This window comes from Taeniopygia guttata, chromosome 15 (genome assembly GCF_048771995.1).
Source record: "Taeniopygia guttata chromosome 15, bTaeGut7.mat, whole genome shotgun sequence".
In the NCBI taxonomy this organism is placed as follows: Eukaryota; Metazoa; Chordata; class Aves; order Passeriformes; family Estrildidae; genus Taeniopygia; species Taeniopygia guttata.
In genome coordinates, this window is record NC_133040.1 from 2,418,810 (window position 1) to 2,428,848 (window position 10,039).

At 47.6% G+C, this 10,039-nt stretch overlaps 1 protein-coding gene across 2 annotated transcripts in view; it reads left to right on the plus strand.

The window, feature by feature from the left end:
* Positions 1-9,531, plus strand: part of LOC100225628 (T-box-containing protein TBX6L) — a 28,897-nt gene extending 19,366 nt beyond the window's left edge. For both annotated transcript variants that reach the window (XM_072936192.1, XM_072936193.1), the window contains 8 exons: positions 1,439-1,583; positions 2,575-2,677; positions 3,120-3,284; positions 3,602-3,748; positions 4,269-4,339; positions 5,129-5,220; positions 5,557-5,749; positions 6,349-9,531. In XM_072936192.1, the coding sequence (XP_072792293.1) occupies positions 1,439-1,583; positions 2,575-2,677; positions 3,120-3,284; positions 3,602-3,748; positions 4,269-4,339; positions 5,129-5,220; positions 5,557-5,749; positions 6,349-6,775 (1,343 nt within the window). In that variant the 3' untranslated portion in view covers positions 6,776-9,531. The remainder of the gene's footprint in view (positions 1-1,438; positions 1,584-2,574; positions 2,678-3,119; positions 3,285-3,601; positions 3,749-4,268; positions 4,340-5,128; positions 5,221-5,556; positions 5,750-6,348) is intronic.
* Positions 9,532-10,039: the final 508 nt, after the last annotated feature.

The following is a 10,039-nucleotide window of genomic DNA, read 5'->3' on the forward strand; positions in this document are numbered from 1 at the left end:
CAGCTTTCATGTCTTTGCAAGAGGATATGGGGGAAGCTTTCGTAAGAAGATGTTAACAGGCTAATCTTGGTGAGCAAACTAGGTGTCACTTCTTGGCCAGTTCATTAATGTTGGATCAAAGCAGAAAAAAGGGTAGAGGATTTTTTTTTTAAAATGCCTAAAAACCTCTACAAATAGACAAAATTACATTTTAATGTTTTCTACTTCTTAATCCTGAGGGAAGAACCATTTATAGTTGTATTGGGTTGTTTTGGTGGAAAGATGTCCCTCTGTGAAAAAAGCTAATTTCTCTGAAAATAGTTGCCTACTTTTTGTGAATACTCATTTGAAGGCATTACTCAGGAAAGCTGTAGCAAGGTGAAAATTCCCTTTTTTCTACTATGCTCTGAATAAGATCTGATCAGGCTGAGAGGCAGAAAAATCTACCTTTTAAACAAATAGCTGTGCCTGGCTGCTAATGCACCACCCAGAGGGGTCCTGCTGGCCCTGAGCTGGGACAGCCCAGCTCCTGTGGGTGTCCTGCTGACCAAACTCCTCACCCCTCCTCAGGGCAGTGTTCCTAAAGCTCTCCTGGCTCTGAGCTCAGCCCACCAGAACTGTACTGGCTCACATTCTGACCTAAAATGGAACTGGGCTTTTCACCGGGCAGCAGCAATCTTGCCTTACAATATTGCTGAGAGCACCTACAGGGGGTTTAAGGAGGTTTTTAATACAAATAGCTGTGCAGAGGTGATTGGTACCATCGACACCAAAGGCAGTTCCTCCAGAGTGGTTTCCCTTTCCTCTTCCCCAGGCCCACAGCTGGTCCTGTGCCTCCAAGAGGAAGAGCAGGCAGATTGCAGCACTCCATGGTGTTACTGAAGAGACACCTTCCACCCCCTCACAGGCTCCTCAGTGGTCCCCAGCTCCACTTCCAGTTCAGACCAGCCATTCTCTTTTCAGAATACAGTCTTTCCATAGTCTATCTCTGTAACCTCCTTTTCTTGCCTTCACTTACATTTAGAGCTCCTGTCTGTCTCATCTTTGTCTTTTGGGGGCATTTTTCACCTCTGCTACCCCCTACTTGTCATTTTCCCCTATTACCCACTGGTGCACTTAAAGTCTTTCCAGTCCTTTCAGCTTTCATTGTATTCTCTTGATAAATTGTTTTGTGTAACCCTGATCATGCCAGAACAGTGGATGGTGGCTACCTGCCAGCATGGGTTTTGTAACAGTGGAATTTAGGCTGAGTTGGTGCAACACACAGATCCTTACAGAAGGACCTACCAGCTAAAACCAAATCTGTTGGAAAAGGCTCCCTACCTCTGAGCCTATTAAGCAACAAAAATCCTTTGAAGAAAAGCAAGTTTTTAGGAGGTTTGTTGTGGCACAGACTGCCCAGACCAGGGCCAGTTCCCCTCCTGTCTGTCTGCAGTCACCGTCTCATTTCTCCCTCCAGACGTGAAAGCCCCGTGTGAGGCCCTTCCTTCCCCCAGCCTGGAGCCCTTCCCACAGAGCTCCATCGTGGTCACTCTCGAGGACATGGGGCTCTGGATGAAGTTTCACCAGATAGGAACTGAGATGATCATCACCAAATCTGGCAGGTAAGGGGCATAGGACAGCCGACCACACACACCACACCCCTCTGAGCTGTTAGCAAAGCCTCTAGGTGCTCATTTTTCTAATAGTGGCCCTTAAACTGGTTTTGTAGCCGGTTATGCAGATCTTCCTGATCCTGGCAGAAGAATTGCACTTTCAGGGTGTCATAGGAGTCCAAACTGTGAAGTGCAAAAGGTCACTTATGGGGGTGATGTGCTCAGAAAACTCCTGTACCCTTATCTCACCACTTAACACTGGTGTTCTTCCTGTCACTTTGAGGTTGCTCTGGGAAGTGCCCTGGGCTCCCTTTGTCTGGGTCACAGGCAGCAGCGGTTGAGCAGTAAATGTTTGGGTTTGAATCTGTGTTTGCAGACAAGAATATGGCCCAGACTCTTAAAGATCTGTGTGTGCAGACTCCACTGAAGTACAAATGAGTCATGTATTGTGGAGCTTGCAGTGAAAGAAGATGGAATTGTGAAGCTGTAAAGTATTGTGTCAAAGCTGCTGTGAGCTGGAATAATCCCTTTGGGTAGGGAGGTAGCTGTCAATGCTTTTTTGCAGAGTCAGAAGTTAAAAGTAGTGGCAGGGAGTACGGGAACAGAAAGCTGGGTGTGCTCTTAGATGAGAGCACATCTTCTGCCCACGCTCAGATTTAATCCATCTTCCAGGGCTGTGAGAGCTGCAGCAGGCCAGGAACTACATACGGCCTCCAAATAGTTCCTTTCAAGTTTCCCACTGGTGTGTTAGAGGAATTGGAAGAACAAAAGCAGTAACACTGTCAGGCCCTCAGTGACTGCTGCCCTGTTAGTGTCTATCCCATCTAAGCCCACAGGACTAAACAGTCCATCAATGAGATGGACAAATGGTCAGTGGCTGGTTGGAGAAATACTGCTCGCAGGGCTCTGCACAGTAGTGAGTAAATGTGACATGCTGCTTGATCATTAACAGCCACTTTACAGAAGAACCATTATACTCTATTTTTCATTTCTCCTTCAGACGAATGTTTCCTCAATGCAAAATCAAAGTCTCTGGCTTAATCCCGTATGCCAAGTACCTCATGCTGGTAGATTTTGTGCCAATGGATAACTTCAGGTACAAGGTAAGTACTTTAAATAACAGAATTTATGCTGTCCTTTCATCTTGGTTTGAAATAGATTAATCTTTATGCTTCACTTGTCACATTGATAAATAAATTCTCTTTGGACAAAGTTCAGAAGTAATTGATGGATTTTATGTCTCTCTGGAGTTATTTGTCAGTTTTGCTTGGGGAGCAGCTGGAAAGGTAACTAATTTTCATTGTAAGCAGTACAGTTTTAATCATGATTAATGTCAGACTTTTCTGGCAGCCATTGGGAGAAAGGCAGGAAAAATGAGGCCTAAACTTGGAGCTGATTTGGTAACATGATCATGGCTCATAAGAGAGAATCTGCTTCTTGTGCTTCAGAGGACTGCACTGAATTGGCAGTGAAGCAAACTTGCTGGGCCTTTTCTGTACTGAAATAATTTTTTTAAGCTCCAGATTTCTGTCTTTCCCTTCACAGTGGAATAAAGATCAGTGGGAAGTTGCTGGAAAAGCAGAGCCCCAGCTCCCTTGTCGCACCTATGTCCACCCAGATTCCCCAGCTCCTGGCAGCCACTGGATGAAAGAACCTGTCTCCTTCCAAAAACTGAAGCTCACTAACAACACTCTGGATCAACATGGGCATGTAGGTTGTGCTGTGCTCTCTTGGAATTCATTGCAGATGACCTTTGTGGGAAATAAGCAGGATTTGTGAGAAAATAGATGATGTAGAAGTTAAAACATACCCAAGTGCCCTTTCTTCCTCCCTGAGCTCAGCCCTTGTGCCCCCTTAGCTCCCTGCCAGGGAAGGCACAGCTCTGTGCTGTCACTGCAGGGGCTTGTGGAGACACCAATCCCAGCAGGAGTCCCTGCTTGGAAATGGGTGTCCTGGGGGTCTGCACAGGGGATCTGCAGCATGTGGCAGTGGTGGCACATGGAAACCTTGTCCTTTGTCTGTCCCAGATCATCCTGCACTCCATGCACCGGTACAAGCCGCGCTTTCACATCGTGCAGGCCGATGACCTCTTCAGTGTCCGCTGGAGCATCTTCCAGGTGTTCAGCTTCCCTGAGACTGTCTTCACCTCTGTCACTGCCTACCAGAACGAGCAGGTACGGTGTGCAGGCTCTGCTTCTGGACACACTGTGAAATGCTGTCTGTAAAATTCCTGTAAAGGAAGGTGTGTCCTCCCCCTCTGCTCATCCTGGGCACCTGTGGTGGACAGTGGGAAGAAATAGGCACATTGTGGTTCCTGTGGAAAACATCTCCTCTGTGATGAGTCATGCACCTTGATGGTGCTGTGTGCACTGTCAGTGACACACAACTCCAAATGCTGTAAAAATTATGGCTGCAGGTCCAGATATTCACCCTGTCTCTTTCTCTAGTCAGATGAATCCCACCGAAATCCATGCTGACCCTGGCAGGGTCACTTCTCTCTGTGGGTCAGTTCTTGATCCATGATGGGAGCTGCTGGGAGAGCTGAGATGTTGTGGCAAGGGCATATCCAAAACCCTGACACAGTTGATCTCTTGTGATAAATACAGTTGATCTCTTGTAATAAATATCTTGTGATAAAGGTGAAAGTCTTGGAACAGTCACTGTGATGCTGAGTCTTTTTCCTTTCATTTAAAGATTACAAAGCTCAAGATTGACAACAATCCATTTGCTAAAGGTTTCCGTGAACATGGGAAGAACACTCGAAGGTAAACTGTTTTTTTTTTTTCATTTTAATTTGTTTCTAGCTGGAGTTCACTTGTGAATTTTACCCAAGGCTTTGAACAAAACTCTACCAGCCAGCTCTGCTGAGCCTGCTGCATTGTGCACACTGCATTTCCCTGTATCTGGGAGTGATGTCCCTCTGTGCAGCCTCTTCTCAAGAGACTTGGGGAGTGGGAGGTGACAATTCCTACAGAAATGTGGGAGGTGTGACAAATTTGAGACCTGCACTCTCTTGCACACTGGAGCTAGACTGGAGTCTGACATGTGAATAGCAGTGGTAACAGGAGTCCACAGCAGACCATTTGGTCTCTTGGAGATCAGCTTGATTCTGACATTTGGAGGCTCCCTTGTCTCCTTTTCCTGTGGGTGGAAAAATGTCTCTTCCAGGGGGAGATTTTGTCTACAAGAGGAAAGATGGATCCAATACCAGTGAGATCTTCTGCTTGGTCTGAGGGCAGCCAGTGGATGAGTTGAAAAAAAAAGCTTAAATTGCAACCCCAGACCAGCAATAGAGAACGAAAAAATGGAGGTTTTTTCCAAGCAGAAAATGTTACGAAAATATCTGAGATTTTGTTTTGTGTTATTTTATGCCTAAAAAAAAAAATCTCCTCCAAAAAAAAAAATTCCTGATGAAAAAAAGCCAAAACTGACTCTTTTCTACTTAGAAAATCCATAACATTTTTCAAGTTTTTCTCCTCCTAATAGCATCCCTGCCTGTATATCTAGGCAAAAAGCTTACATCCAAGCTACCCCCACATCTTGTTTCTTTCCAGGGAAGGACGAGCCAAATGCCAGAAGCCCAGTCCAGCCAAGAGCCAGAAGAGGAAGCTGCCTGAGGAAAAGGAGCCTGCTGCTGAGGAACGTGGTAATATTGATCACAACAAACCCAGAGAATGATATTCAGAAAGCTTTTTAAGCTAAATCATTCCTTGCTCCAGCTCATGGTGCTGCTTGCAGTAGCACAGCTAAGGAGAGAGGGCAGGCAGGACTGACCACCACAGTATCTGGGCAGAAAGGAGCTGGAAGGGGCCTTTGCCTTCCAGGGATAAAGGACTGCAGATAAGGAGGACTGTAGGAGGTGGTAGTGTTTCCTTCCACCATCCTGTGATTACTGCAGCTGCCAGCAGACCATTGTGAGCTTTGCCTTCCTCTTCCCCTTTCTCATTCTTTCCTATTCTTTCTTTTCCCTGCTTTGAGTCAGATTTTGAGAAGGATGAGAATGTAGACGTGAAGGAAGAGAGTAACCCTGTGGTGGTGAGCAGTGGATATCCCTTCTGGGGCTCGGAGCAGAACAGCAGCCAGGCCTTCCCTGCGGCCTCACCAGTGCCTGCTGACCAGAGGGAGGCTCTGGCCAGAGAGCAGCAGGTGCCAACGCCATCCTACCACACCTATCGGTGAGTCCTGCCTTCTGCTCCAAAGCCACACTTCAATTGCTGGGATTCCTCTTCTTCTGCTGGGTATTTCCTAAGAAAAACAGCCAGTTGGGAATAGGAGGGGGATGCCTTTCTGTTGGAGAGTACATGTGGTTGAGAGATGGTAGATTAGCATGGACATAGGTCCAAGGATAGCCTTTCTCTCCTAGTTCAAACCCACTGTTTCTGGGCATGCTCATGTCTTTGTAATGTTCTTTATTTCCCTGTCCCAAAATGCTCACCCAGCCAGCTCTGTGTACTACAGGGCTTGCCTGTCCTTTGGAGGAAGTGTTGGAGAAGTTACAAGACTCCAGTAATTTTTCCTTCCTCATTGCAAAATTGGGTGTGAGTGAGTCCAGACTAGAACTTAGCCTGAACTAAGGTAGTCTGGACTCACCTTCTCTGACATTTTGTTTTTCTGTGAGTGTGACAGTGAGGCTTGGGCTAAAATCCACAGTAAGATGAAGCAGTAGACAAAGGGAAGAGCTTGCCCTGCTTTTCCCCAGGGGATCTTTGTGCATTTTCCATGGTTTTCCACTCTGGTTGGTCTGACTTGTTCTTCTCTCTGCCCTTGGGCCCAGGTTCCACGAAGCTGGGGACAGCCAGCAGCTTCCCAGCCGTGATGCCGCGACCCTGAATGATTTCCGGGCAAGGTGCCACGCCTTGGATCTCGCCATGGTGCCCGAGCACGACTCCAAACAGCTCCCAGAGGGCTTCACCAACCTGCCCCCGCTGCCCCCACCTCTGCCTCCTCCCCAGGACTACACAGGAGTGGTGAACATGGCTCTGGACTCTGTGGGGAAAGCCGGGGCCCGGGCGCCCATGTACAGTCCCTATGGCACCGAGCAGGGCCTGGGGCAGTGGGTGGTGCCTTCCCACAGCCAGTACAGGGCAATGAGCTACTCAGCCTTCTCCACGGAGTACAACACACAAGGAACTCCAGGACATGCCCATGGCACCATGGCAGAGTGGAGCCAGTATCCTCTGTTCCCCTATGCTTGCTGGTGAATGGGGAGGACCCTTCTGAGTGAAAAAACTGAAAGAAAATTGTAAATGAGATTGAATTTACTGTTGGACTTGTGAAGCTTTGCCTACAGTAGGCAGAGGTATCGCTGCAAGCAGTAGCATGGGACACCTCCACTTCGTTGTCTCCTTGCACAACAACCTCACCATATTTCACAAGCAGTGGTTAAACCGGTGGCTGCCCCAACCATGTCATTGTGGATCAGGCTCAGTGTTGTTCTGCAGTGGTTTTTTTCCCAGCAGGAGTAGGAAACCACAGGTCTGCAAGAACAGTATTTAAAGAGCTGCTGAACTCGCAGTCAGTGTTGGCACCTCACATTTGGCAGTTTCCAACATCCTTTCCTCCTGGGACTTGGTGCAAGGAGATAGGGGCTGAGGACTTCCAGTAAGCCATCCATGTGGCAAAAAAAAGCTGTAGAAAATATTGCAGAGACAAGCAAAGCAAACAATCCTGGTGAACTCTGAGCAGCTTCCTCAGTTAGTATAGTCAAAGTAAAGCTAGAGTCGTGCCTTTCTTCCAGCAGCAGATGAGAGTAAAATGCACAGCAAGGTGTGTCTGGAGCACAGCAGGGGAGAGTTTGCAGAGTCTGCAGGCAGGGGAGAGTTTGTTCTATGCAAGGGAAGTAGCAGCAAGGCTGTGTGTGGTGAATTCCTGTCCCCATGCCCTTCCCTCCTCTGCCAGCCCTAGATTTGAGGTCAGTGAAACACTTTTCATTCTGTGGAGGTGGAGGGACATTGTTCATGGAATGTGGGGGGCTCCTCTGGGGCCTTCCAAGGCTGTCAGAAGCAGAGCCATGAACAGCAGTGCTCTATGTCCCTCTCTTCTTCTGTGTTTTCCCTCTTCCTTTAGAGGGAAAGGAAATTTTCCACTGTGAATTTACTCCTTCTCCTGCTTCCTGCCACCCCTGGAGAATATAATTTATAGTTGTGGTTCCTGCGCTGCTCTGTGAGTGTTAAGTGCTCTGTGAAGTTATCTCGCTGCTGTTTGGGGGTCTGTAGGGATCTGTCCATGTTTAGTTATCAGAGTGGTTCCACTTCCCTCCTCTGTGGTCCCATCCTGGGCAGTAGCACCCGTGCACTGCCATGCAAGCAGGGATTCTTTTTATCTTCCTGTTAGAATGGGGAGGCCTCCCTGTTTGCCCAAGTGCAGATGGCCCTGGCACTGGGGACTTGGTGACACAGACTCATTGCTTCTCAGGGAGGATGGACATGCTCCTAGGCGTTATTTACGGAATGTTTTCGTATCACACTAATAGCTGCTGTGTGGCCTGCAGCCACACTGAGGTGTGTCATTTAGCCTGTGTGCCAGATGGTTTTCTGTGTGCACACACGTGTGAGAGAGTGTGTGTATATGTAGCAAGATGTTGTTTCTGAGCAGACCTGGGCAGGTTCGTGCCCAGTGCCTCAGGACCCCTGTGCAGGGACACTGGGAAAGGCTGTGCACCAGGTTTTTGGGGCACCAGCTCCTCACTGTGCATCTGCATAGCACAGGGATATTGAGCCATGTTGTTATTGTTAAAATTACTGTGAAAAGTAGCCCTGTAAATTTGTGGGCTCAACTACAATGACTGTTTTCTTATTTAAATTGTATACTGCAAACTGCTTTCGTAGCACAATTATGATATTTACAGAGCAGCTGAGTACTTCCCATGGGCTTTCCAGGATTTGAGGATGTGCAGCATTGAAATAAAGGTCAAACTTTGCCACAGTACATGTACATAATGCCCTGTGAGCCTCCCCTCTGATGGCACCCTGGCCAGTAGTGATTTGTACCTGCTGTGTATGACACACATGTGGATGTCAGCAACTCACTTAAAAAGAAATCTGGCTGGGGAAACAAAATATGGAGCACAGTTTTTTTTAAATGCAAAAATATAATTATTTCCTGATGTGCAAATGCCAGCTGTGTGAAGGCAGGTCAGCTGTAAAAGGCTGTCTCTGGCCATTAGTAGTTAATTTTGCCACCACTGTCCTTCACATCTTGGAAATGAGAGGAGCAGAATGACCGGGGAGTTGAGTGAGTGCCTTGAGCAGGGGACCCGGAGGCGGTACTTTGTGCATGGGATCACTGCCAACAGCACACCCGCAAGAGAGAGAATGCATCCCTCACAGGCTACCTGGTTGGATCTGTTTCTTTATCTTTGTAGCTGGGATGTGTTTCCCTGTCACAGAGCGCTAATGAGGATGAAAAGCTGCAGTGAGCATGAGTAACTGAGGACAGCTGGGCAACACTGGGGAATTCCTGTGAAAATACGAGTGCAATGCTGTTTCTTTCAAACCTTTGCAGTAGCAGTGCAGGTGCTGCTGCCCCCTGGGCCTGTCGGTAGAGCTGGTTTGGCAGACGGCTCTGCACTGGGGTAAAAGACTCAGCTTTGTGCCATCAATTACTCATCAGCCTTCTGTTACAACGGGACTGCTCGCCCTTCTCCAGTGAATCATCCAGCTTGCACAAGTACCTATATCCTTTCTCTCTGATTAGAGACTGCGCTCGGCTTGTTCGGGAAGCCTTTGGAGATTGTGCCTGTAGGTGTGCTCTGGACTCTGCTCCCGCCCCCTCCCTTTGCAGCTCCCACCGGCTTGTTTTCTTCAGCTGTGGCATTTCAAGTCTGTTATGAGCTCGACTGAAATGCTGGTTTTGCACGCATGTGAGATAATGTAATGCTTCTGACAGCTTCAATAAAAGGAAATGAGACATGTGGAAGTCAGGCCATTAAGACTAATAAAATAAACTCAAAAGTGTAGGTTTTGTGCATCTTTCTCAAGCACAACGTGCTCTGCTTTAGTCATGTTACCTGGGGCCAGTTTGTACATGCATGACACGCTGTTGATTTCAGCATTCATTGTTCTCCACAGTGTGCTCAGTGAGCCTCAGGTTATCTGCTCACACTGCTAGATATGACTCAAGCTCTTGCACCAATTCTTTGCAGCAAATTGTTTATTTTCTCTGTGTTTTCTGCTCCTCTCCTGCAGAGAAGTTACATAAGGAGGAGGGCAAATGGACTATAAATGGGATCTAGGTAAATTTCCTATGGGAAATCAAGATCTTGATTTATTTTGGTTTCTCCTACTGGTTTTTGCAGCCTTAAGCCTTGTCTGTCATTGCTTCAATGCAGATGGGAATGGCAGAAAAATGCTTTCTTGCCGATGCTGCAGCTCTTCCCCAGGCAGGTGCAGGTTCGGCTGTTTCCCTAAGGGTCAGAAAGCTCCAGCGCTGCCCACAGGTTCGGCTGTTTCCCTAAGGCACAGAAA